General features: G+C 60.1%; 1 protein-coding gene across 10 annotated transcripts; it reads right to left on the bottom strand.

Moving 5' to 3' along the window:
* Positions 1-466: 466 nt before the first annotated feature.
* On the bottom strand, positions 467-25,863 carry Pde4c (phosphodiesterase 4C). 10 transcript variants are annotated; one of them, XM_046437128.2, is made up of 17 exons: positions 25,720-25,863; positions 25,011-25,123; positions 20,572-20,771; positions 9,347-9,538; positions 8,807-8,843; positions 8,659-8,732; positions 8,338-8,390; positions 7,861-7,973; positions 7,690-7,783; positions 6,905-7,068; positions 6,647-6,745; positions 6,099-6,263; positions 5,920-6,019; positions 5,002-5,156; positions 3,519-3,641; positions 2,945-3,127; positions 467-2,733 (listed from the first exon to the last, which is right to left on the bottom strand). In XM_046437128.2, exons 2-17 carry the CDS (start codon positions 25,050-25,052, stop codon positions 2,449-2,451), a joined length of 2,079 nt encoding a protein of 692 aa, XP_046293084.1. In that variant the 5' UTR covers positions 25,053-25,123; positions 25,720-25,863; the 3' UTR covers positions 467-2,448. The 10 variants fall into 10 exon arrangements, 9 of the variants coding, with proteins under 9 accessions (XP_046293084.1, XP_046293085.1, XP_046293082.1 ...); XR_006850229.2 differs by lacking the exons at positions 20,572-20,771; positions 25,011-25,123; positions 25,720-25,863 and adding an exon at positions 12,306-12,697 and having other exon boundaries at positions 467-678; positions 2,244-2,733; XM_046437129.2 differs by lacking the exons at positions 25,011-25,123; positions 25,720-25,863 and adding an exon at positions 17,703-18,711 and having other exon boundaries at positions 20,572-20,694.
* Positions 25,864-26,898: the final 1,035 nt, after the last annotated feature.

Raw genomic sequence — 26,898 nt, 5'->3', positions numbered from 1 at the left:
GCGGGAATTGAGTGGAATCAGTAAGAGCGAGACAGAGGGATGCCCTGGGGCCCCAAATTGGAAGAGAACATATGATTTTTAAAATTTATTTGTATTTATTTATTTAGGTACCAGAGATGGAATCCAGGGGTGTTTAACTACTGAGCCACATCCCCAGCCCTATTTTGTATTTCATTTAAAGACGGGGTCAGTTGCTCAGCACCTCCCTGAATTGCTGAGGCTGGCTTTGAACTCGAGATCCTCCTGCCTCAGCCTCCTGAGCCACTGCACCGGCTTCAATTTATTTATTTATTTATTTATTATTATTTTTTGCGATACTGGAGATGGAACTCAGGGCCTCCAGCACCCTAGGCAAGTGCTCTGCCCTTGAGCCCCACCCCCAGCCCCATGTGCGTGTTGTCATAAGCAGGTGGAGAAAAGACCAGAGGGAAATAAGTAGAAATACTAAAGGAAGACTATCGACAGCTTTGGGATTGTGGTAATACTTTATTTTCTTCTTTATGTTTCATTATTCCCAAATTCGCTGCAGCAGAGACATACTACTTTGTAAGGAGTGTGGAGAGAGAACATTTTGAAATCAAAGTCCCCTAAGTCTCTGCCTTTGGAAAGTCTGGAAGGAAGCGGGTGGAGCTCAGCGGTGGGGCGCTTGCTGGGGAGCCCTGGGGTCCATCCCCAGCACTGAAAGAGAGGACAGAGGAAAATCTGCAGGGACTCCTACCAAGTCCACGACCCCAGATGCCTTTTGGTTCTTCCTGGGTGGAAGCCGAGCGCTCCTGGGTGCTGGAGAGTCGCCAGTGGTCATAATATTTACGAATGAAGCCGCTGTTCCCCCCGCGGGGGCTGCGGCGATGACGCGCATCGTGTATAAATTTGCAGGGTGGGGGCGGGGAGGATACTGGCTGCTTCTGGAAGGATTGCAAGACAGGCCCCCACCTGAGCCCTGAGCACAAAGCCGGTAGGACGCCCGCTTGCCCAGGACGAGCTGGTCCCCGCCAAGCTCGGAGGACCGCGGAGCTCGCCTGCCCCGCCCGGTGCACCTCCCGCTCCGACCGCCAGGGGGCGCCGCTGGCTACTCGCTTCAGGGCTGTGTGGCCTTGAGCAGGCGACAGGGCTGCTCTGTGTCTCATTCCCCATTCATGAAATGGGCCATGCGCTTTTTTATGGTACTAGGGATTGAACCCAGGGGTGCTCTACCACTGAGCTGCACCCCCAGACCTTTTTATTTTTCTATCTCGTCACAGGATCTCTCTAATGACCCAGTCTGGCCTCAAACTCACAACCCTTCTGCCTCAGCCTTCTGAGTCCCTGGGATTGCAGGCGTGGGCCACCACACCTGGATAGGACACTCATTTTGTAAATTAGGGTGTCTTAAAGTCTGGAGGGTTTACTGAGCCCCAGAGAGATGCTCACTGCTGCCCGGGTCGGAGATCTTTTAGGAATGTCACGGTCACCACACCCTCCACCGACCTTTAGCAGGGGCCCAGAAGGAGCTAACAATTGCAAGAAAGCAGCACAGGACTCCCTCCCTCTGGGGACACAGGATCAGGAGACACAGAGGCGAGCTGTACAGGGTGGAAATTCTGCAGTTCTGTTGTTGTCAAGAAAGAGACCATGGGTTGGGGGGGACCCAGCGTAGGGAAGCAGAGGGAGCAGGAGACACGCACACCCGGAGGCAGGGAGTCAGAGAACCCAGAGGCTGAGGGGCGGGGAGGAGCTGGGTGGTAGAGCGCCTGCCTGGCCCGAGCAAGGCCCTGTGGTCCATCCCCAGCAACAGGAGAAAAAAAACAACAACAACAACAAAAAACAAATACAGCAACCTTTTGAACAAGTGCTATGCAGCTTAAATCAGCCTTCAGAGAGGGTCCCCAACAAGAGCCTCCCTTTTCCTATGCCTCCACCACAGCTTCAGGGCCAGAATTGGGTCTCTGTGGGGTGCTGACTCCCTCCCTACCTTGTGCAGGGCTACCCCAGAAGCACAGAGCAGGCACAGGCCTGACACATAGTAGCTGCTCAATAAATACATGGAAAGAAAGAAAGAATTAAGTGATAGATGTGGTTCAAGAATGACTACTGGAGAAGGTGGACAAGGGCCTGGCAGACCCCCTTTTCCATACTAGGGATAGAGGTCCAGAGGGAGAGCCAAGGGCGCTGTAAGAGGCTGCCCCCGTCCAGCCCCGTAGAGCCATTTCAGCCGAACCTGAGGTCAGAGTGGACCCCAGCCTCCATTGGACCCTGAGACCTACCTATCACTAAAAAGTTGGTTGTCTGACTCAGCAGGTGGGAACATGAAGCAAGGGCCCCCTGGAACCTCCTTCTGGAAAGTTCACCCACCAGGGCCGTCGGGTGCCAAAGGGCTTGGTCATTACTTTGCCCCGTGGTCACGCAGGGCCTGCCTGGAATCTCCTGGCTGTCGAGGGGCAGGGCCCCCCAGGGCCTGGGGTACTGGCGCTAAGTGTCAGGTGACCCCGAGGGCTCCCTCTCCAGGGCTTCCTCCTCCTCCTCCTCCTCCTCCTCCTCCTCCTCCTCTGCTTCCTCCAGAGCGAGCTGGAACTGGAACCTGTCGGGGGCCCCCCGCTCCGAGCTGACTGCGGTGTCCACGGGGCTGCGGGGGATCTTGCTTTGGTACCACTCTCGGTTGTCCTCCAGCGTGTCCAGCAGGTCCTGTGCGTCGGGGTGGACCAGGTCAGCCCACGTCTCCCACAGCGGGTGGGCGATGTAGTCGATGAAGCCCACCTGGGGTGGCACAGGCAGGTGGCAGTCAGGCCTTGGGCCGTGTCTGTCCCTCTTCCTGGACGTCCATTCCCCACTCCTGGTAAGCCTCCAAAGCCTCTTCAGACGCCCCCCGAGGGCAGGACGGAGCTGTGCCTGGTCGGGGACCCCAGGCTGGCCCAGCTCCGGCTTTCCCTCCCCCACCCCTGCGGGCCAGGCTCGGCCACCCTCAGACCTGGGACTTCTCCACCGAGGCCGTGTGCTTGTCGCACATGGGGCTGATGTCCAGGCCCGACTCGCGCTCCCGGTCACCCTGCTGGAAGAACTCTGCCATGATGCGGTCCGTCCACTGGCGGTACAGGGGCAGCGGCTTGGTGGGGTTGCTGAGGTCAGCACAGTGGACAAGGTTCTGTAAGACCTGGGGGGTCAAGACAGGAGGGCACTGGCCGGACCCGCCACCTCCAAACCTGCCCAGGCCCGGGCCTGACACGTAGCAGCTGCTCAATAAATACATGGAGAGAATTTAAACTTAGGTGATAATTGATTCTGTGGTTCAAGAACGACTTCTGGAGAAGGCAGACAAGGGACTTGTGGGACCCCCCCATCCCTGTGCTAGGGATAGAGGCCCCTGAAATGCTCCGAGCCACAGACACCATCTTGCAGGTGGGGAGCAGTCCTGGGAGGAGAAGTGGCCACAACAGAGACATGTGACATTATTTCTTCAGATTTGGCATACAGTTGGTGCTTCATAAATGCAACTAAATAAGAACTTCAGAAACGGAGGCCCCAGGGCTCACCTGGCCACATACCTGGATGCGATCGGAGTAGTTATCCAGGAGCAGGACACCGAGGCTTGTCACCTTTTTGGTTTCTACCATGGTCTTGAGGTCCGCCAGGAGATTCATGTGTTTGGACATATCTGTGGCCAGCACCTGGGGACAGGCCAGGGAGGGTGACAGCATGAGGACCCATCTGCCCTGCTTCCCACCTGTAGAGGCCACCCCCACTGAGACCTCTCTACCATCAGAGCCCCCGGGTCCTCATCTGTGAAATGGGAGGGTATGATGAAGGATTCATTGCAAAAACGGCTCAGAAGAGGGACATGATCAGTGGCCCCTTCTCTGGGCTCACTGGGCTCAGCCAGGCATCCCTCATGTGTGACAGGGTATGGGGAAGGGAGAGGACACTCAGCAGCTGAGATGACTTGTACCAGAGGGTAGCCCCAAGGCTCCGCAGAGGCCGTGTCCTGTGCAAAGGCCCTGGGGTTGAATGAGTTGGGTGTGAACATAGAGGAGGTTGGGCTGGAGTCGGTGAGCACAAGAAAGATGGAGTTGAGGGGGCAAAGAACATGGGGGTGGGAGGTGGAGCACCTATGGAGAGGGTCATGGGATCTATAGGAGGGTTTGGGGTTGGGGACCTGGCGTGGCCACTGTGTGCCCTGAAGGACTATTTTCAGCCTTTTGTTGGGAAGTTCAGCCCTCAGCACAGCTGTTAAACTAAGTCAAATGAATGGGACCTGTGGATCCAGCTCAGGAGTGAGCCACACACGGCCACATTCCGAGACCTGAATACAAGTCTCAAAACTTCTCCTCAAACACTTGATCGGTACCAAATGCCACTCCTACTGTGGCTCCGCCACCAAGTCCCTCTTCACCTCGCCAAACCCCAGCCGCTCCTCATCCCAGGCCCTGGCTTCCTCTAGACCGTCCACACATGCTGTTCCCTCTGTGGGGAACACACCTCCCCATCCACAGGGGCCTGGCTCCTGTGTTCCCCACACTAGAGGCCCTCCTTGGCCCCTCCGCCATCTGCACCTCTCAAATGCTATATGGCTCTGCTATGATCCATCTCCCCCAGGGACCATGAATCTCAGAAATTAGGCCAGAACTGTCAAGGTGATTGGCACAGGCCAAGCACACAATAATAGCTCAATAAATGCTTGTTAAATGAATAAATGAGAAACAGTTTCCCAAAACTCCCCAGAGTCCTCCTGGCTAAATAAAGTCCAATGGATGGATGTTACTGTAAGGCTGAGAGAAAGCCGCCGCCCCAACGCCCAGGAGCGCGGTCTCCACTTGCTCACACACAAATGGCCTGAGGAGCCAGACGGATGGTCCCACCCCACCCAGGGCTCCGATGTCATCACCCCATTTCACAGATGAGGAAGCTGAGGCTCAGCGCGGGGACCTGCCTGGGTCCAACTGAACACCGGGCCACACGACTCCCCCCCTATTGGGCGCAGAGGATAAGGGAGCCCCCGCTCCTCCTGCCGCCCAGCCACCGTGGCCCCACCATGTCGATGACCATCCTGCGCAGACTCAGCCGTTGCTTGGCGCCGAGGTTCTGGAAGATGTCGCAGTTCGGAGCCTGCAGCAGCTTGAAGCCCACGGCCAGGTGGTGGTTCTCCAGCACCGAGGCGTCATTGTACATCAGCGCCAGCTCCGAGTCTGCGCGGAAGCCGGGAGCCTGAGACCCGAAGGCGCCACTCCAGTGCCCGCCTCCCCGAAGCCACCCAGGCCCCGGCTCCTCTGGCCCCGCAGGGCTGGAGGTGTCTTGTCCCTGGCTGAATGACGGCCGAGTGTTGGTCTTAATGGAACACAGGGTAAGTGAAAGGCTCCGCTCTCAGCCCCAGCACACCACGGCCTGCATACAACAGGTGCCCAATAATTGCTTGTCACAGCCTCCTCAAAGTTCCCCAAACTTAAGGTTTAAAGCAGGGCACTGTGGTGCACGCCTGTGATCCCAGCCACAGGGAAGGCTGAGGCAGAAGGATCACAAGTTCAAGACCAGCCTCCACCATGCAGCCAGGCCCTCAGCAACTCGTGGGGACCCTGGCCCCAAATCACAGAAAAGGCTGGGGGTGGGGCTCAGTGGTAAAGCGCCCAGGTTCAACCTCTGGTATCGCAAAAAAAAAAAAAAATCAGTGGGCCCAATGGGCTCTGCCTCAGCTCATTCTCCCACTTATTGAGCACTTACTGTGTACCAGGTCCCTGAGCGCTTGTGCAAGGGAAGGCTGGGCTCAGAGCAGAGCTGGGGTCAGCCTGAAACCACCCGGCGGTCGCTGTGGGGCAGGCTCCACCCCTCCCCGCAGGCCCTGCCCCTCCCCTGCAGGCCCCTCCTCTCCCTGCAGGCTCCGCCCATCATTTCAGGCCCCGCCTATCCCTGCAGGCCCCGCCCTCTCCCCTAGTGTCCCCCCCACCCCAGACTCACTGGTGTTGATGAGGAACTGGTTGGAGACCCCGGGGTGGTCCACGTCGTGGATGGCACTTGCAAAGATGGCAGCCAGGACTTCCAGGTCTGTGAACACGGCCTGAGAGGCCCAGGGCGGGAGAGGTGACCGGCGGGCACTCGGCACCCTGCACCTGCCCAGCCGTCCCAGCCGCGGATACCTCCAGGGCAGGCGTGGCCAGCAGCACATGCGCAGACTGGGCCACGTCGGCGGCGTGCAGGCTGTTGTGGTAGGCCACGTCGGCGTGGTAGTGACCCTCCAGCGTCAGCAGGTAGGTGGCCAGGGTGTCAGCCGGGATCTGGAAGGTCTTGAGCAGGTCCCGTTCCTGGTCCATCACAGGCCGGTCAGGGCCGCAGGCACAGCCCCTGCTCCTCCTCGGACCCCGCCCAACCTCACATGTGCCCCCGTCCTCCCCTGAATCCCTGCCCTCTCTGTCCTTGTCCCCTGCGTCACATCCCCACGGAACTGCTGGTGTCTGTGTCCAGATGCCCTCTCCTGATGGAGTCCCTTCAGGCCCAGGCCCAGGCCCGGAGCTGGGCTTGTTGAGGATAAATCGTTGGCCCAGTGAACTCCTACTGGTCCCTCAATACTCTGCTCACATTGTCCCATTCAGGGGGGTCAGATTGGAAGAGATGAGTGTCCCGGCGACGTGGGGCAGGATCAGGGGAAGGAAACCCGAGGGCCTGGGGGGCAAAGGCAGGACAGTACCTGAAAGATGCTGAATATGACGGCTGTCAGCGGCCTGTTCCCGCTCAGCTCCGCCACCTTGAACACATCGAGGCCCCACCTGTTGGTGTCTTCCAGCTCCTAAGATGTGAGGGACCCAGCTGACCCCTCTGGCTCACCAGGCGTGGCGCCCACCCCCAGGGGCACACTGGGCTCACCGCCCGGCACAGGCCCGGGAGGGAGCACCCGCACGGAGCCAGGGCTCAAGCCTGGGCCTCCACCTCGCGGCCGGGGACCCACCTTGGCCAGCTGCCCCTCCTCGTCGGTCTGGACCCCAAAGCGTGGGACAGTGGCTGCAGAGAGGCTGGCGCTGTGGGGGAGCCCACGGAGGCCACTGATCTCGGACATGGGCCTCTGGGATTCCTCGGGGGCCGCCCTGGGCAGCTCGACCTCCGTCTGCTGGTCTGTAGGGGCAGAAACCGGGTCACCAGCTGGGACTGTCCCGTCTGGCCTCCGGCTCTGCAGCGAGCCAAGCCCTGGGTCCCCCTCGTCATTTTTTTTTTAATATTATTTTTTAGTTCTCGGCGGACACAACGTCTTTGTTTGTATGTGGTGCTGAGGATCGAACCCGGGCCGCATGCATGCCAGGCGAGCGCGCTACCGCTTGAGCCACATCCCCAGCCCTCCCCTGGTCATTTTTATCTGGACCACAATAAGCTAGAGGAGTAGGGTCCCGTCCAGCCCTTAGCCGCCTTCTCTGCCAGGGCGCGTCTCAGTGAGCTCCGGGCTGGCCTGGTTCCTGAGCACCTGGGCTCACGTTTCCCAAACACACCAGTGTCCTTTACATGTCCCAACCTGCAGCTCCAAGTGTTGGGCTCCCTCCCGCTCCTCCTTGGCAAACTCCTACTGATGCTTTAAAACCCCAGCTGCAGTGCCCTTTCCTTCTGGAAGTCCCCCGGTGCAGCCTTAGTCCCATGGGGCCACCTGGCGGTCCCCTGCATGTTGGGGTTGGTGACAGCAGCCTGTCTTCCCCCTCCTTCTTACGACCTCTCCAACCCTGCGCGGGCAGTGACCTCGCAGCTCACCCAGGAAGGTTCTGGAGATGTACTCGGACACCTGGTTCCCAGAGCGGCTGGATTCGGACAGGTGGGTGAGCTCCCGGTTCAGCATCCGCTTGAACTGTGAGCGGGGGCAGGATGTGAGGAGGGCCCGTGGGCGGGGCTGCAGTCACGCTCTGGCTCGGGTGGCCCTCTCACCTTGTTGGAGGCCATCTCCCCGACCGAGTGCCGCGTCTGCAGCGTCTCTAGCTGATCCAGACACCAGTCCAGCTCCTCCAGGGTCTCCAGGGCCAGCTTCTGCCCAGAGTCTTCTGAGGGCCAAGTTGGTCAGGGACCTGTCCCACCCCTACTAGGGGACCCAGTGCCCTTTATGCCTCCATCTCTGCTCTGGACCCTGGAACCCTTCCCACTGGGGATGCTCAGGACCCCAGTTCCAGATCTATCTGTAAGTGGCTGTGTGACCACGGGTAGGTCTCTTGCCCTCTCTGGGCCTTAGCCTCCCCATCTGTAATATGGGAATGGTGGACTCCATTTGCCAAGAAGTTTCTTTGCAGGAGGGGGAGGGTTGTCAGGGTTACACCAGCCACAGTGCAAGAGCTAGTGGGCTGGGGAGGTCACTGCAGAGAGGAAGTGACAGCTGTCTCTCAGTGGGGGAGGGGTGGGAACAGGCATTACCTGCAGGTGGAGGGGGCTGACTGCTGGGTGGAGGGTTCCCGACAGATGCCTGCCTGAGGTTACAGTGGGCTCAGGGGTAGCCCCCACCTGGCCCCGCCCCCACGCCCTCCAGGCCCCGCCCCTCAACCCCACCTGAAGGTGCCTGAGCCCCAGCCCCTACTTGTCTCCCCTTTTTAAAATCTCTTGCTTTCTTGCGGGGCTGGGGGTTGAACCCAGGCCCTAGCGCATGCCAGGCAAGAGCTGTCCCACTGAGCTACAGGTCCAGCCACCTGTCGCCTGCTTTTCTGCCTCCGCCCTCCCACCTGCCCCACCCCTGCGTACTTGACTGCACCGTGGACTTGGCCTTGGGCAAGGGCTGCCACGTTGCTCCGAACTGTCTTCAGACTGGCGAGGACCTGTCGGGTGACAGGTGGTCAGAGGTCGCCGGGAGCTGAAGCCTGAACGTGGTGGGGGTGCGGGAGGAACCCACCTGGGCAAAGGGCGTCACTATCATGTCTTCTCCATGTCTGCGGGGGATGGGGGGACGGGCCATCAGGAGACCGTCTTCAGCCTGAGCGCACCTCCCCTGGAGACTCCTCCCGACCTCATCTGGCCCCGGGCCTCCTCCCCCACTCTCCCTGGGAACCCCGCAGCCCTCCCGCCAGCGCCTCGCTTTATCCGCTTTTCCCCAGTGGGGAAACCGAGTCCCGGGGGCAGTGGGGATCTTAGTAGAGTCTGGACAGAAACGGTCGTATTTCTCTTTTCATTACCGGTACCAGGAAGCTCAAATCAAAGTATTTGTTCACTTGCTGATAATTGGCCTTAATGTGTCCAGAATGCCACCCCCGCCCCCAACCCCAGGAGCACACAGATCACCTGAGATCCTCTGCCGCACACTCCACTGAATAAGGTAACGGCCTGGCGAACTCCTACTTAAACTCCAAAATCTAGCTCAAATGGCTCCCAGAAGGAGCTGGCTGGGTGGAGAAGAGGAAGGGTGGGAGCGGTCACCCCAGCAGCCCTGACTCACAGGTCGCTGGCCACGGAGGAGTTCCGGGACAAGGCCTTAGGTGACAGTTCATAGTCGCTGTCCGAGCGGTACAGGAAAGACTCTCGCCGCTGGCTGTGGGGGGCCGGGGCCTGAGCCCCACGTCCAAGGCCAGCCCCGGACTGAGGGTCCAGGACAGTCCTTCCACGCGACAGCCCATTTTCCAGGTCAAAGCTGAAGGCAGAGGAGGTAATGGTCAGAGCACAGGACCCTGGCAGCTGGGTGCCTGGTGGCGGTGGGCGCCTCCCTGGGTGGCACTGTGGCCACCTTCCCCCCGGCCCCGCAGGGACCGGGTAACCCTCACACCTGCTCTGCGTGTCCACCCGGACTCTTCCCACTTGGGCCTGGACTCCAGGTCCTGGGTTCCAACATTCCTCAAAGTGGCCGTGTGACCCTGGGCAGGTGTTTTCCCTAGACCTAGCCACCCTGTCCCTAATATGGGCGTGTTAAACTCGGTCCCCAAGGGCTCTAGGGGGTCACATCTGAGCGCCCTAGAACAGTGACTGGGCATCTGTATAGCAAAGATGCAACTAAGGGTAGGTCCCAGGGTAAGTCCACCTGGAGTGAAAATGGCCCTGGGCTCTTCCACCTGGAAGGGTCAGATCCGCCTACATAGCACACTCCCCAGGGCTCCTCATACCAGAGTCCCCACCCAGAGCAGCCTTGAGCACACCCTTAGGCCACCCAACGACTGTCCAGGCTCCACCCTCATCCCTCACGGCCCCGCCCCCTGGCCGTCGACCACGCCCCATCTTCAGTTTGCACTCATCCTGTTCCTTACAGCCCCCGGACCTTCGCACAAGCTGCTACCTCTACCCTGAGCACCGTCATCCCCAACACCCCCTGCTCCATTCAAACTCCAGGTCTTTGTTTTCCCCCACCACACCTCCCTGGGCAGAGGGATCTATGCCCTTCCTCTTGGGATCAGAGGTCCGAGAAAGTGCTGAGATGTAGGCGACCTTGGGGGTCAAGGGCTTTTGAGAAGATGAGGACCTGACAGCTGAGAGGAGGAGAAATCGGCACCGCCCAGATTCCGAGCTCCTACCCAAGGGCCTGAATCCACCTGGTCCCTCACTGTGACTCTACCCTGGTCGCAGGGCCAGACCGACACCCATCAGGAGGCTCTGGGCAGGGGGCAGCAACGTTTGGCTCAGATAGTGGGGGCGTGGGGGATTCTGCACGATTCGGTTCTGCTGGGCCAGATTCGGTCGTGTCTGGTTGGCTCCGATCACACAGGGTTGGACCTCTTCACAGGGAGTTGGGTGGAATGATTTCGATCAGCTTCGGATACTTCCGGCAATCCTGGCAGGTTCGAATGAGTTCGTGTTTCTTCGGCGAAGTCCGGACACGCTCGGCTGCTTCGAGTAAGTCCGGGTAGCGCTCGGGCCAGGTCGGGAACATTCGGCTCAGTCCAGTCGCACTCGGGGAATTTCGGCTGCCCTCGGCTTTTTCCGCCAGATTCCTTCGGGTTCCTGCGCTCCGACAGGTCCCCCAGGGCTGGGGAGACCAGAGTCTCTCCGTGACGTCACGTAGGGGGTGGCTTGTAACCCCTCCGAGCCCTTGGCACCCGCGCGTGGTGGCGGGCTGGGAGACGCTGCTGGCTGGCGGCGGATACCCCAACTTGTCCTCCGAGCGGGGAGACCTGCAGATGGCGACCCCCCTGTCCCTCTTTCACCGATCCCCAAAGGTTATGGGAAAGCGTGCCTGGGGACAAATAGAGAAACTGAGGCAGGGAACAGCTGTAGGGTGCTGTGTTCGTGTCCGAATCCCGGACGCCGAGGGTTAAGGGCAGCGCCTGGTCTTTCCTGGGGCGGGGGGTGGCTGTTTTTCTTTCTGCTCTAAACTTAGCCGGGGGCGGCGGGGTCAGGCGGTGGTTCCATGACGCGGGAGGTGCGGGGTGAGGTCGCTCTGGCTCTGGGAACTGCGCGGCTGCCCATTGGTCAGATCGGTAAACCGAGGCCTGGGGACTCAGGGCTCCTGGACCTCGGAGGTTTGGGGGCAGCCTAGACGCCCGGGTCCTGCTTCAGCCTCACTTTACCCCCCGGGGGTACCCCGGGTGCCCGCTCTGAGCCCTCGGAAGGTACCGCTCTTCATTGGTGCCTGGTATCCTGATGTCGCTCTCTGGGACCCGGGACCCCATGTCCAGTCTGAAATGGCACCATCAGGGATCACAATCACACCTCCCTCTGCCCAGCTTGTCACTCTCTGGCGATGTGACCTTGAAGGAGACCTCCTGTCTCCGAGCCTCTGGGTGCCAGATTGCCAAGTGGATATGAATTGGGTGCGAAAGGAACGCAGGGTGCCAGCCACACTCGGCGCCCACAAGACCCAGCCTCGACCCACTGGCCCACGAGGTGACATTTGCTTGGCGAAGAGCGGGATTTGAACCCAGAGCCGTGGACCTCCTCAGAGCTGCAGCTGAACCGGGCTGCAGGGAACCGGGCTGGGAGCGGACGCGGTCCACTCTCAGCCTGGGAAAGGGACACTCGCCCTCCTTCTCCTTATGTCCCGAACATCCTGCCCGCATCAAATCGAGTCTTGCTCGGTGGACACCCCGGGTTCATTGTGCGGCCCCCAGATCATCTTGTTGCTGGCGCTGGGATGGCCGCGGGGGTGGGGAGGCCAAGGACGCAGCCTTCCTCTCCTCCCTCCCCAGGGCGCTCAACCCTCCGGTCCCAGGCCAGCGAGGGTCAGGAGAGCCGTGAGCCTCCGCCCGTCCTGCTCTGGGCCACACAGCTGGGAAGGGACAGTCGGCCGGTCCCCTGGGCGCGTGTCTAGGCGGTGGGTGGAGGGGGGAGACAGAGATGGGGAGGGAGGGGGGGGGAGAGAGTCACAAACTGACGGAGAGCGAGGGCCGGGGGACAGAGACGCTGCCCTTGGATCTGCCCTTCAGGCCTCCGCCCCGCCGCCCGGTGACCCCCCAGCCCCCGTCCCGCCTCACCACAGGGGATGGGCCACCGTGAAGCGCCGCTGCAGGCGGATGCTCTGGTTCACCAGGAGCTTCCTGAAGAGCCCGGGGGAGCCTCGCGGGGAGCCCCGAGGGGAGCCGGGCCCAGGGGCCGGGGCTGGCGCAGGGGGACCCTGCATGGCCAGGACCGCGTGGAGGCTGGAGCGAGCGGTCGCCGCTCGGGACCTTTTCTGGACAGCCCCGGGGGCGGGGCCCAGCGGGGAGGGAGAGAGGGCGCAGCCACCCCGCCCAGTGGCTGAACCGCTCGCTGGTGACCCATGGGACAAACGGAGAAACTGAGGCACGGAGTCCGATAAGACTCTGCTCCCCTGCTTAGGAGGTGGCCCCTTGGGGACAGAGCCTGGTCTTACGCCACTTCCTTCTGCACGTCCCCCCTGCTGCGGCTGGCGCGCGCTAACCGCGGGGTGTAAGATGAGGAAGTGAGAAAGGGATGTCACAGATGCCGGGGCCCTGCTCGCCATCAGGAGGAAGGTCACTGAGGCTGGGAGTTCAACAGGGGCTGGGCAGAGCCACTGGCCTGTCCAGCCTCCCCCGTCCATTTCCCTGATGGAAAGGGCTCCCAAAGGCTGCTGGAAATACAACCCTCCATCCTGGGGCGCATGGGGAAACCGAGACTGGAGAGAGGTGGCAGGGCACAGCCTCCCCTGCAGGGCCAGCTCCGCTCCCCCGCACCCCCCAAGTCCCCGCATGACCCCTGCCTGCTCTGACATTCTCCAGGCCCCTTCTCTGGATGCCTCCTTCTCCCCAGGACAAACATCCGCAGTCCACCTCCCGCCAAGCCTTCCGCCCCGTGACGCTTCAGCTCCTGTCCCCATCCCAACTGCAGAAGGACCCCACTAGCATGAGAGGGTGGGGCCTGGTGTCTGGGGCGATCCAAGCATCTGTGCTGGGTGTTCTGCCCTGGGGACATTGGGGCCAGACTGGTCCCGTTCCATGCTACACAAGAGGAAACTGAGTCTCCACGGGTGTCACAGGCATGGGAGAGACAAGGAACAGCCACGTGGCAGGCAGACACCAAGGTGACCTTCCAGCTGAGGCCACACAGAAGGCCGTGGGCCTCACGGAGCCCCTTGCTGAGGGAGGAACCCCAACCCCTCAGGCTAGGCCCGGCCCTGGCTGTCCCCAGTGAAATGGCAGCCTCGGTCCTCGCATCAGAGACCCGATTCCATCAATCACCGGGAGAGGCCGAGGAGACCACGCCACACTGGGAATGTTATTCTCCCCATTGCACAGATGAGAAGACGGGGGCCAGCAGCCCTGGGGGATGGAGAGTCGCAGGGGTTTGGCCAGAAACCCCCTTCAGGCCACCAAGCCCTGAAACCAGACACCTGGCAGAAACCAACCTCACTGACCCCAAGACAAAAATACCATCTGTACCGCTGGGTCGGACCTAATTATAGCCAGTCCCCAGGGGACAGAGGCCGCCAGGCTCCGACTGGTAGAGATGCTGGGTCAGGGGCCAGGGGCCTTGACACAACCCTAGCCTGTGGAAGGGGCTCACAGGGCTTCCACATCCCCAAGGAGAAACTGAGGCTCAGAGTGACTCAGTCCCTTCCCTGAAATCACACACAAGTGGTAGATTAAGACTCATTGTAATCTGACAGCCGGGCGAGGTGGCACCAGCCTATAATCCCAGCGGTTTGGGAGGTTGAGACAGGAGGATCGCAAGTTCAAGCCCAGCTTCAGCAACTTAGCGACTCCTAAGCAACTCAGCCGGTGACTGAGTGGTTACGTGCCCCTGAGTTCAATCCCCGGTATCAATCAATCAGTCAATCAATCAAGAGTGAATATAATCATTGCGTTTCTGATGTACCCAGCACAGAGCCAAGAGCTGTGAGGCCCAGAGAGGTGTGGTCTCAGGCCTGAAGTCACACAGCCAGAAGCAGCAGGGAGAGGTTATTTGAGCCAAGCCACTGGGCTCCCCAACCTCTCCCCTCTCCCACTTAATTTGTTAATTGGCTTTATCCTCTCCACAGTCCCATAGGCTTCCCTGTCATTAATATTTTATCAATAGTTGTAATGTTAATGTTTTATTAATAGATTTGATAAATATTTCATTAACAGATTGACTCATGTGTGATTAATAGCCTTTAACATAGAGAAACTGGCTAGTGCTGTGGCCACACCTGTAATCCCAGCTATTCAGGAGGCTGAGGCAGGAGGATTGCAAGTTTGAGGCCAGCCTCAGCAACTTAGACCCTGTCTCAAAAATTTTAAAAAGGGGGCCATGGGGACTGTAGCTAGGTGGTAAAGCACTGGCCTCGCACGAGGGAGGCTCTGAGTTCTATCCCCGGCAAGGGGGGGGGCAGAGGGGAGGAGGGAGACAGCCACAGGGTGGTCTCTTCCACAGCACATAAACTAAAATTGGGATGACAGCCCCCAAGGGGGCCTGGCCCACCTGAGGTTGGATGGCACCCAACCTTGCTGGGTAGGTGGCCAAAGCTGCTGGGTGGATAGGAGGCCCCCAGCCTGACTCTGTTCCTGTGCCGTCCACTGAGGAGGTGCCCAATGGTGTCTCGTGCCCTTAACACATCACTACCTCCATTTCTCCCATTTGAGCACTTTTCTCCTCGGCTACCAGGTGGCCCCAGAGAGAAGGGGCACTGAGGTTGGGGGAGGAGAGGTGACTGCCCAGCTCCCTGTGGAGGGTTCAGGCAGTTCCAGGAGGTGGAGGCCGGTCAGTGGGCAGATCAGCCCCTTCCCTGCTCTGGATGCTTCCGTGGCTCCCTGTCACCCTCAGATTTGATTCCACGCCTCCCCAGAGGCCCCGTGTAACCCCCTCCGCTTAGCTCCTTTCTGCCCTGCTTCCCCGGCCCCCGCTGCCCCTCGCCCCCCAGCCTCATTCCTACCCTATGACCCTTCAGCTGTCCACAGCTGGGACACCATCGGCTCCAGGAAGCCCCTCCCGGCCAGCCAGAGATGTCTGTCGGCACGCCTTCCTGTTCCTGTCTCGGGACGATCTCACATTTCTGGCTGTGATTATTTGATCTGTGTTTGTCCCCTTGCCCAGCCTGTGACTCCCTTGAGGGCAGGAATCGGTCTGCCTTGTTCTCAGCTCAGTCCTCAGCACCTGGCATTCAGTAGGTGCTCAATAAATGCTTGTCACAAAAACATAAAGCCTCCCCTCCACAGTTGTCTGTTTTCAGCTCCTTGTACACACGATCCTCTTGAGTCTGAGGCTTTGCACATTCTGCTCCTTCTGCTTGGCACACCCTTCCCTGCACTCACCTAGTTGACCTCTTTCATGCTTTGGGTTAAGCTTAGATGCTGCTGCTTCCAAATAATCCTCCCTGACTCCCCCTCCTGCAGGCTGGGGTCACACACAAGTCTACTTCTGGTGTCGTGAGTGATCTCGCCGGATCACAGCACAAATCACCCAGTGAGGGCTGGCACACAGTAGGTGCTTAATAAATGCTTTTCACGAAAGATGTTCGGACCTTCCAGACCCTTGTGATTCAGCAGGAGCTGAAGGAAGGCACAGCTGGGAGCAACTTCGGCCTAGGCCCTGGGCAGAGTGTTCACCTCACAAGGCGGAGGCCAGTGCAGACCACCACTTGCTCAGGGGCACCTAGCAGTCGGCCTTGGGCCTGGCCTTGAACTTGATTTCCCTGGGCCTCCCTCAGGTCAACACTTTTATGTACTGACAGGCCACACAGGGGCATGTAGGCACGCCACATCCGCAGGACCGCAGAGCCAGGATTGTAGCACAAGGCGGGTGTGTACACACACACTCACACGCTGACACGCTCACACGCTCACACACACACTCACACACCCCACACATTGACACTCACACACCCACTCACCCCCCCACCCCCCACACACCCTCACACACATTCACACACGCGCACTCACACAGCCCCCTCACACTCACCCCCACACACTCACACACATTCACACTCACCTACCCACAACACACCCCCACACACACATTAACACTCACACACACACTCACCCCCTCCACACAGTCACACACACATGCACACACCCACATGCACTCACACTCACACACTCACGCGCACACACAGACTTTCACACACCCACACACACTCACACACACACACACTCACACACTCACACACACACGCTCACACACACGCTCACACACACTCACACACACACACTCACACGCTCTCTCTCCCAGAGCCATACAATCCGCCATTCAGATCTTCAGAGCCACGTGGGGTCTCCCCCTAGACAGGCTGTTTGTTCTTTCTTGAAAATGGAAAATCATGAGTCACAGGAAGGGTGGGGAGGGAGGAGCCGGGGGCTGGGGAGGGGGCAGGGCCTCGCGGTCACCTGGAAACAGCTCTGGGCCCTGGGACCCATCTGGCCCAGATGCTTCCCAGGGTCCTTGGAGGGTCAGGCTGGAGGCCTGATTGATTAAGAAACCCATGGCCCCAGGTAGCCAATGGATGGCACAAAACCAAGCTCAGAGAAGAGAGTGAGCCACTCAAGTTCACAGCGAGGACTTGAACCTGGAAACCTGGTCTGGCCTGGTTTGGCTCCTCCAGGAATCCAAAGAAGCCGGAGGATCTGGGCCCTCTTCCTGGGCCTTACAGCCCCCCCCCCCAGCGGGTGGACGCCCCCACACCTACCCCGGGGGGTTCTCACCCCTCCCTGTCTTCCTTCCCTTCTTCTCCACCCCGCCTGCCTGCCGTCCCCAGCACCAGATCCTGGAGCAGGAGCCGGCCCTCCCTTCTTAGGTGGAAGAAACGTCCAGTGCTCTGCTCCCCAGGGGCTTCCCTCCTGCTGCAGGAGGGCAGGGCGGAGGCCACAGGGGCCACAGAGCTGCGCCCTGCCCAGCACGGCCCACCCTGGCCTCCCACACTCGTTGGAGCACCTAGGGCCGTCTTAGATGCTCACAGTGGCCACATTCCCCCCCTGCAGACACCTGCAGATATCCCAGGGCCTAAGGAGCACTGGGACGCCCAACTAGAGCACAGCAAGGACTGCCACCCACCCAGACACCCCAGAGGGCAACTCCGGCACCTATCCAAGTTCACAACGGCTGGTGGCCCCCGGACTCTCCCCCAAAGGCACAACCCAAACACATGGGGGTCACCCAAGGTGGCACGGGTGACTGTGGACTCACACAGCAGGTCTCACCGGACACGAGGGTCACAACTGCTGCGACTCTGCACACCTACATGCCCGGGCACACTGGGACCCAGCCCCACCTGGGCGCAGGGTGTCCCACAAACCCGCTGGAAATCCCGGCCCGCGCGCCCAGCCTCAGTTCCACTTCGTGCAGGACAGTTCTGTCCCCGGAGCGCCGCCTCCCGCCACCCGCAGCGAGACCCCCCCGCCCCAGGAGCAGGACCCTCCCCCACTCCCACCAGGCCCCGCGCGCCGCGCCCCGCCACCTACCGCGGGTGCGGGGAGGTGGGCCAGGAGCGCCGCGTCCTCCCGAGCCCGGGCCGCCGGTTCCGGTCCGGCTCGAGGCGGCCCGCGGGCTTGTCCGGGTCCGAAAGGAAGCGCAGCTGGATGCGGATCGGGCGCCGCGGCTGCCGCCACAGGTGCTTCGGGGGCCTGGGTGCGCCCGGGCGGCTGCGAGCGCGGCTCGGCCCGCCGCACGCCTCGGCCCCGTCGCAGACCCCCGGGGTCTCCATGCGCCCGGGAGGGACGCGAGGAGGGCAGGGCGCGGGAGCTGTCCCCGCGAGCAGGCGCCCAGGAGGTCCGCGCCTGGGTCCCGCCAGGGCCAGGGGTGGAGGCGACAGCGAGGAGCTGTCCGCGCCGGGGGTGCTGAGGCAGGAGAAGGTGGAGGCAGGGGCTCGAGGTGGGGTGGGTCAGCGCGGAGAAGCTGCCGGTGTCCAGACCCTACTGAAAGGGACAGGGCGAGAAGACCGCAGGGTGAGGGGGTTGGCGATGGGGGCTGGGGGACCTCGGGCGCCAAAATCGGTCTGTGTCCCCTCTAAGGTTGGATGGAAGAGCCGAGACAGGACTTAGAGTGGAGGGACGGAAATCGTCCTCCTGGAGGACGTGGAATGGAGGCCGGGAGGCAGGGGCTCCGGACACCCCCAGCGCCAACGCGCTGTCCCTTCCCCAGGGCTCCGGGAGGATGAGGCAGCGAGGAGCTGCCCAGGGCCCCAAGACAGGATTCCGAGCACCCCAGGACAGGAGCTGAGCTTGGCGGGTCCTCAACCCTCCCGGGCGACAGCGGCAACGCCAAGTAGAAGCAGTCAAGGGTCTGGCCCGCGGGGGACGTCCAGATGGCGGTCTTCGTGCCAAGCTCAGCGAGGTAGGCTGAGGCGCCCGGCTGCTGCGGAGCCTTAAGCCCGCGCCCACGCAGGGCAGGGATCCCAGGGGACAGGGAAGTCGGGAGGGCTGTGGCAGGGCTCTTCGGTGCCTGGAGTGGACCCGCGGAAGCTGCCTCTGTCTGGGAATTCAAGGAGCCACCCGCGGGGATGGCAGAGAAGGGAGTGGGTTCTCTCCACACCCACCCTGGGGATGCCTCTGAGACCCCGTACTCCAGGGCCCCTAGGAGCTAGGACCCGAGAGCAAGCAGGAGACCCACCTTCCCGCGGGGGCCCAGGCAGGCAGCAGGAGCACTCTGAGACCCCCAGGCTTTTATAGCCCTCAGACCCTCAGAGGAATCAGCGGGATCCCATTGGCCGCGAGTCGCCACCCCAGGGCCCACCTCACAGCTATGATTCCTGCCCCCAGATCGCAGCCTGCCCCTCCCGCACAGTTCTAGAAACTCAAGTGTCCACCCACCAGGCAGCTGAGTCTCAGGGGTAATTCCCGGGAAGTGGCAGGGAGGAAGGAGAACATTTCCATCATGGTTAACCAGAGTAGATTTGCACAAGAGCAGGGCTGGGCCATGGTGCGGGAGGAAGGAGGTGGGACTCTGTAGTCCTGTTCTCAAAGCCTGGGGAGGTTCCCTGTGGGCTCCCTTAGGGCAGGAAGGCACTGGGAGCTGCTAGTGATTTGGGGGACAGGATGAGCCCCGACATTTCCAGAGGCTCAGAAGCTTTTGAGGGGGATATTTCCAGTCAGGTGCTGTGGCACACGCCTGTAATCCCAGTGACTCGGGAGGCTGAGGCAGGAGGATAGCAAGTTTGAGGCCAGCCTTAGCAACTCAGCGAGACTCTGTCTCTAAATAAGAGCTAAAAAAGGCTAGGGAAGTGGCTCAGTGGTAAAGTGCCCCTGGGTTCAATACCCAGTATGAGAGAGAGACAGAGAGAGAGAGAGAGATATGCCCCATGGAGGCTGTCTCCCTCCCCCCATGTCTCCAGGTGGGAGAAATGGAATGTGTCTGGACAAGGGACTTAGAAAAATTGAGCTGAGGCCCCAGGACCCCCCCCCCCATCTTGCTGTGAGATGCATAATGAGGGACACCCTCTCTGTTCTCTCCTTGGTTGACTCTCTGTCTTCTGTCTCCCAGAGCTGACAGTGAGCCACCTGTGTCCCATGCCACTGACTGGCTCTGTCACTTCTACTCACAAAGCCTCTTTTTGATTGTGGACGATGGAAATGAGGATGGCATCTCGGATTCAAAGCGAAATCACACACCAAGGACCAGAGTCACGCACACCAGTCCCTGGCCCCATCTCTGCTAGTGTCCGCCAGTGAATCTGGTAAATATCCGCCAGGCCAGCCCACTTGCCCCTGGCCCAGGGCTCCTGCCAGGACCTTACCCAAGCCTCCTCCTGGGTCTCTTCCTGCTTCCTGCTTCCCCCCTGGCTCTGACAGTCAGTTCTCTCCCGTGGCAGCCACAGGGAATTTAAAAAATTCCACTATGACCAATTCCCTGTCCTACAGGACACCCGTGGCTCCCCGTGTGCCCTGTGAGGTCCTGAGTGGCCATCCTCAGCCCCCTCCCTGAGCTCCCTGCCCACTCTCCTGCCATGTTGGTCTGTTTTCAGCTTCTCACCACCTGATTTTCTTGAGTCTGAGGCTTTGCACATTCTGTTCCTCTGGCTTGGCTCACTCTTCCCTGGTTGACCTCTTTGATGCTTCAGGCTAAGCTCAGATGCTGGTCCTACCAATGCGTCCTCCCAAAGCTGCCGGGTCAGAGGCCTCCGTGGATCTGAGCAGAGATCACCCTGCACTGTCTACACCGAGTAGGACTCTGTTCTCGCACCAGCCTGTGAGCGCCTCTGTGTGCCCAGTATAGAGCCTGGCACATAGTAGGTGCTTACTTTGTAACTGCTTTTTGAATACGGTAAAGAGAAGTCCCACTATGTGCTCTCCCTTTCCTGGGACGGACCCTCTTGACCCCCCTCTTCCTTCTCACCTGCCTGGGGACAAGCCATGGATTTTGTCCACCCCTTGAGCGTCAATGGTGAACACCACGCAGGCACTGGACTCGACCTCTCCGGGGCACCCGAGGCGGCTTGACAGTGGTGGCAGCAATGGCGTCCCTGAGAAACGTCTCCGAATGACTCCACAGGGGCCCATGGGGGCCAAGCCAAAGTCTGCTGACTCCCGGACCCGCTGGGGAGACAGACACCGGCAATATATGAGCAAGTTCCTGGACAGGGGTTCTCACTAGGACCTAGGGGACAGAGGGGCTCTGCCGTGTCCTCACCCTGGTACCTGAACTCGTCCAGAGAACTCTATTTCAGTTCTACTTCTACCCTGAGTGAATTTGCCTCTCTGAGCTTCAGTTTCTGCATCTGTGGAATGGAGATGTGGATCTCAACCGTGGGGATGCTTGTTTGTTTTGGGGTGCTAGGGAGGGAACACAGGGGTTTGCATGTGCTAAGCAAGAACTCTACCACTGAGCTGCACACCCAGCCCAGCCTTGGGGGAATGCAATAGTTCCTGACCCCCAGTAAGATTTGCAGAAATAAGCCAGGCTCGGTGGCACACGCTTGTAGTCCCAGTGGCTTGGGAGGCTGAGGCGCGAGGATTTCAAGTTCAAAGCCAGCCTCAGCATTTTTGAGGCCCTAAGTGAGACCTTGTCTCAAAATAAAAAAAATAAAAAGGGCTGGGGATATGGCTCCGTGGTTAAAAACGCCCCTAGGTTCAATCCCCAGTATTTTTTTAAATAATTCCTCTTAAAAATGAGGGTACTGGGGTTCAGAGACGAAGGAGCTCAAGCTTGCGCTGGTAAAACTGGGGCAATTCTGGGTGCTGAGCTTCAGCGCCTCATTTCTCAAGGGACTGAATTGGAGAGTTTAAGAAACATGTGCGAGCAGCTGGGGGAATGCGGGACACTTTGTAAAAGCTCAGAGAATCAGGCTGAAGGGACAAGTTGGGGGTGAGCCCCCCAGCATGATGGGCCTGCGTTCAGTCCACGCCACATGGTCTAAGGGTGGCCTCAATGTCCCCATCTATAAAATGGAAATGAAAACTAACAAGTGGGGCACGGTGGCCCAGCCAGGCCTGTAGTTCCAGCGACTCAGGAGGCTGAGGCCGGAGGGTCACTTGAGCCCAGGAGGAAGGAAGAATCAGTTTTTGCTTTTGGTTTTTTGTTTGTCTGTTTCTGTACCAGAAATTGAACCCAGAGGGCTTAACCACTGACCAACCCCAGCCGTATTAAGATATTTTATTTAGAGACAGGGTCTCACTGAGTTGCTTAGCACCTTGTTTCGCGGAGGCTGGCTTTTAGCTTGCGATCCTCCTGCCTCAGCCTCCTGAGCTGCTGGGATGACAGGTGTGTGCCACCGCGCCTGGAGGAAGGATCCCTTAGGGTGGCTGGTAGTGATGGGGTCACCCTCAGCAGGCAACATGGGGATCTGTCCACGGTGCTGACCGCAGGGTGGTGCATAAAACCGGAATCCGTGGCCTTAAGATGGGGTGTGGTGGGGACCAGAGGAGACAATTTGACCGGTGGCCCAACCTGTCACTGCCCTGCTCCTGAGTCCCACAATGCGTCCATCTCCACCCTCAGACTGAACATTCAGAGGGGGAAACTGAGGTCCCCACCATGCTTGGAGGTCCCAAGCTGGAGCCAGGGAAGGCGGGAGGAGGAGGTGGAGGAGGGACATTGGTGGGTTCTCCGCTGTGCGCCCGGCCTGCGCCTGCAGGTCTTCTTACTGCCATGTCCTGGCGCAGAGGCTAAAACTCAGACAGGAAATGACCTATGGCATTGGAGGGGGGGGTCCCATAGCTTGGGGCTGAGGGTCACTTAACTCTTTGCAAGATCCAGTCCTTCTAGGACCCAGAACACTTGACAGTCGTCCCCATTTGAGCATAAGTGTCCCCACCCTCTCCCAGGGCGCCTGAATTCTCACGCGGAATCCCAACTCCTCAGCTGAGGCCTCCCCTGGGGGTCAGGAGAAGCAGAGGCCGTGCGTGGGGACAGAGTCCCCCGGAGCAGAGGCCAGCTAAGACGGCACCTGACCATTTTCTACTTGGGGGGACAATTCCAGGTGGGAGAGGCCCCCCCCACATTTGCTCAGTTATTCAACAACTGAAAAGAGAGCTCGGGGAGTTCTAGAGAGAGGAAATGTTGTGGAAGGGCCTGGGGAGATTGGGCAGGTGATATGTTCCCAGGGGCTGTTGGAGACTTTGTCCCAGGTTGACCTCAGAGGCACTGGACCATGAGCCACATCCCCCGCTCTTTTTATTTTTTACTTTGAGACAGGGTCTTGCTAAGTTGCCCTGGCTGACTTTGAATTCGTGATCCTCTTGCCTCAGGCTCCTGAGTGGCTGGGATTACGGGCCTGTGCCACTGTGCCCAGCTGTTAGGGACCTTTCTGAGGAGGTCCCTTTGAACTGAGACCTGGAAGAGAAGGAACTGGCCAGGAAAGAGCTAGGGGAGTAGCAGGCCTGGCCGAAGGAACAGCATGTGCAAAGGCCCTGCGGAGAGCAAGTTGGTGGTTCCGGAACAGAGAGGAGGCTGCTTCGAAGGCAGGAGGTGGCCACGGGCAGGATCTGGCCATGCAGGCCTCGGCGGGCAAGGAGCTGGTGTTGGATTCTGAGACAGTGAGCTCTCGGGGGATGTAACCTGCTTCGGGGGCGGGGACCATCAGGGTTGGGCAAAGGCTGGGACAGTGTCTGTGGGGTGCGTGGACCAAAGTAAGGCTCATGCATGGATTGGGGGGTTTTTCGGTGCTGGGGCTGGAAGCCAGGTGCTCTGGTGAAGCGCTGCTCCCCAGCCCCGGGGCATGTGTCGGAGGCTGAGAGAGACAGACCGTGGCCCTGGGGTGCCCAGGAGGGGGGTTCAAGGGTAGCTAAAGGGGATTATGATTGACAAGTCATTTCCCAGTGTCACAGGCCCCTGGGTGGGGGCATCTTTCCCTGGCGGGGTTAGGGTGGTGGAGGAGGGAGACACTGAGCCCCGGGGTTGCTCCAATTTAGTTTGAGGGTCATGTGACTTGTAGGGGGAGCCTGTAGCAGCAGCTGGGTGTTTGAGTCTGGGGTTACTATTAAATCTGGCTCGTGCTGGGGGAGGCAGACAAGCAGGTGCCCGGGAAGAAATCAACTGCGTCTGTTAACGGGTCAGGAGGAGGTTCTTTTCTTTCTTTCTTTCTTTCTTTCTCTCTGTCTCTTTTTTTTTTTGGTTACTGGGGGTTGAACCAGGGGCACCTACCACTGAGCTATATCCCAGACCTTTTTATTTGTGAGACAGGGTCTCACTAAATTACCGGGACTGGCCTCAAACTGGTGATCCTCCTGCCTTGCCTTCTGAGTAGCTGGGATTACCTTTATCTGTCCCTAAGCCACCCCTAGAACAAAATCCACACCCCTCAGGTCAGCCCCCAAGACTTAGGGTGTCTGGGGACCTTCCCACTGCCAGCTCTCACCCCCACCATATCCCTAGGTCACGCTGCTTCAGCTGCACCAGCCCCATCAATCTCCTTAAGCCTGCCTCAGGGCCTTTGCACGTGCTGGGCCCTCTGCCAGGGATCTCTTTCTCCCACCTCTCCCTGGTGGCTGCTGGTTTACATCCATTCTTCAGCTCACATATCACCTCCTCCAAGAAGCCCTTCTTGCCCAGCCAGGGGGCCTGATGCATGCTCACCCACCCCCAAATTTATCCCCTTTCCTGGTTTAACATCCATCTCTCCCCCTGATGGGCCCGAAGCAGGCCCACGGCCAGCCCAGACCCGGCACACCACAGGTGCTCTGCGTGTGGGAACGTTCCGTGCCAGGAACCGGGTGTTTGGGGAGCCCTAGGAAGTTCCCACTTTAGAGAGGACGTCCTGGGAGGGGAGATGAGACCAGTCCCAGTGGTAGCACTGAGGGTCCCAGCTCGGTCCCAGGAGCTCAGTGTGGGGTCACACCTGCTTGGCCTCTCACAGTGAGGGAGGGTGGTTTCTCTCTGCCTTGGTCTCCTAATCTGTAACCGGGGTCCCCTGTTCTCCCCCTGTTCCCTCTGCTTTCTGCACACGGCTGGGGGGGACCCTGGGTTGGCATGTCCCTGAGTCCCTCTTTCCACGTGGATCCAGCCTGTTCTTGACACTCCTGTCCTCCAGGCCTGCTGGCGGCCTCCTGGGCGGACCTGGCCCCCGCACCCACCTGCCTGCTGGTCTTTTCTCCCGCCTCGGTTCCCCAGAATGGTCACTGGTCCTGCTACGGAGGTGTGGCCTCGCCCCTGCCTGGGGGACGGGAGAGCAGCCTGCCTTTCCCTGCGTGGACACGGCCCTGCCCCCAGCCTGGGGTCCCTGTTCCCAAGGCAGTCCAGCTCCTGGGTGGCCCTGGGCTCCCTGAGGCCTCTCTGGCCTCAGCTCCTCCCCATGACCTGGGCTCCAGACCCCAGCCACCGCCTGCCCCACAGCTCACCTCGGTCATCAGGAAGGACAGGGACGTCCTGCTGCGCCTCATGCTGCGGCTCCGCCTGCCCCGCGGCCGCTCCTCCCCGTGGCACTCGGCCCCTACCGCTGCCCCTGGGTGCCCTGGACAATCAAGGTAACTTGAGTCACACCGCGTCACCAGTGTGGGGACTCTGTCCAGGGACACAGCCCCCCCATGCTCCTCCCCAGCAGCCTGACAGGCGCTGGAGGGGTCTCCCCCCTCCAGGCCCCGTAGGGACACCTCCAGCTCCTGGGGTTTCGGGGGACTTGGGAGGCCCCGCCCACCACTGGGACCCCTGCAGATGCAGAGGCACTTGCTCTGTGTGTCCCCAACAGGCCTGGTGCTCGTCCCGGCCACCAATCAAGACCTGTGACTTCCCAGGGGGCTGGGAGGCGAGGACGGGGCCTGCCCAAGAAGGGTCCCCACACCCCACAGCCCCTCAACTGTGTGAGCACCTGGCTGCCAACAACCCAGAGTGACAGGTGCGTGACCCAGGGGGGAGGGCAGAAGGCAGAGGACGGAGCCAGAGAGGAGGAGGGGAGGAGGGAAGGCAGGGGGTGGGCAGGGTCCTGTTCAGCAGGTTGTGTGTTTGCAGGTGACAAGGACAGATGGGTGACAGTGACAGGGAGAGACCCAGGGAAGGGGGCGGGAGAGGAGGCAGGGAGAGGTGCCCCCCAGGGCAGGACGGGAATCTTACCAGCTGGTGCCCAGGAGATGTGGCCTCAGGAAACTGGAGATGCCACTGGGTTCCCTGGGGTCCCCAGAAACCTGTCCACTCTTGGCCGGCCACACCAGGCCGATCAGCAGCTCTCACTGAGACCAGCCACAGCCAGAACCGGGGCCCCTGACGGGGTGGGGGCTCTGAGACTGACGGGAGGGTGTCACCCGCCCCCACTTCCAGGTTAATGATTCACCCCTCCCCCCCCCTGCCAGCCCCGCCCCCAACAGCATCGGAGCGTGACCGGCCCCAGGGGCCTCTGCCCTCCATGTGCGCCGTGAACTTGACCTCAGCCTCACAGCACAGCCAGGTTGTCAGGCAGACAGTGTGGGGACATGTCCCAGACCAAAGCACGTGGCCAAGACCTCAGTGTCCCCCTGGGGCTGGAGAGGCCAGGGGGCCCTGGAAGTGGTTCGGGCAGCAGAAAGGTCCCCAGCCAGAGGCTTGCCCCTCTGTGGGCTCGGTGTTCCCCTGTATCATGGAGGGAGCAAAGGGGACCTCACCTGGGGCTCTGAGAAGCAGGACCGAGGTGATTCAGGGAAGGAGGCGGGCAGGGAGCCTGGACTTCTTGCTCTCTGAGGGTCTCGGGCACTTTCCTGCCCCCTGACCTTTGCTCAGGCCGTTCTGCCTCCTGGGAAGTTTCCCCCCACCCGCCCCTGCCCCAGCCTGTCCCCGGAGCTGATCATCTTTCCAAGGTTTTGATCAACTGCATTCTGATGTTTGCAGGCTGAAAACGCCCTCATGGACTCCCACCTTTGGGGTAAAACCCATCCTCCCTCCCACAGCCCAGTGACCCCCACAACTTCTCTCACCCACTGTGACCCTGCTCACCTCCTGGATTTTTATCAAACACTTCCAAGTTTTCCTACCACAGGGCCTTTGCATAGGCTGTGTCTTCTTTCTAGGACCTCCTTTCTGGCTTTTTCCCAGGTGGCTCCTTCCCACCTTGAGGTCTCTGCTTGGACATCACCTTCTCAGACAGAGCTCCCCAACCTTCCTGCAAACCTGGATACACCAGACCCTGGGTGGGGGGCAGCATCAGCCCCAACCTGTGACCCTCTGACCCTCAGTGCCATCTGATGATCACTGAGGCCCTCTGGTTCTTTTACTTATTTATTTATTTGTTGGTGGGTTGGTGGGTTGGTACCTGGGATTGAA

Source organism: Marmota monax, unplaced genomic scaffold (genome assembly GCF_021218885.2).
Source record: "Marmota monax isolate L192 unplaced genomic scaffold, Marmota_monax_Labrador192_F-V1.1 WCK01_AAM20220418_F8-fsc00021, whole genome shotgun sequence".
Taxonomy (NCBI): Eukaryota; Metazoa; Chordata; class Mammalia; order Rodentia; family Sciuridae; genus Marmota; species Marmota monax.
The sequence above is the reverse complement of the archived record's forward strand: the minus strand, read 5'-3'. Positions and strand labels throughout refer to the sequence as shown.

Coding starts and splice junctions, on each gene's coding strand:
- Pde4c (XM_046437128.2), bottom strand. CDS start 25,052: ATGAGGCGCAGCAGGACGTCCCTGTCCTTCCTGATGACCGAG. Junction 20,772..25,010: donor TGTCCTTCCTGATGACCGAG/GTGAGCTGTGGG, acceptor CTGTCTCCCCAG/CGGGTCCGGGAGTCAGCAGA. Junction 7,069..7,689: donor CATCTCCAGAACCTTCCTGG/GTGAGCTGCGAG, acceptor CTGCCCCTACAG/ACCAGCAGACGGAGGTCGAG.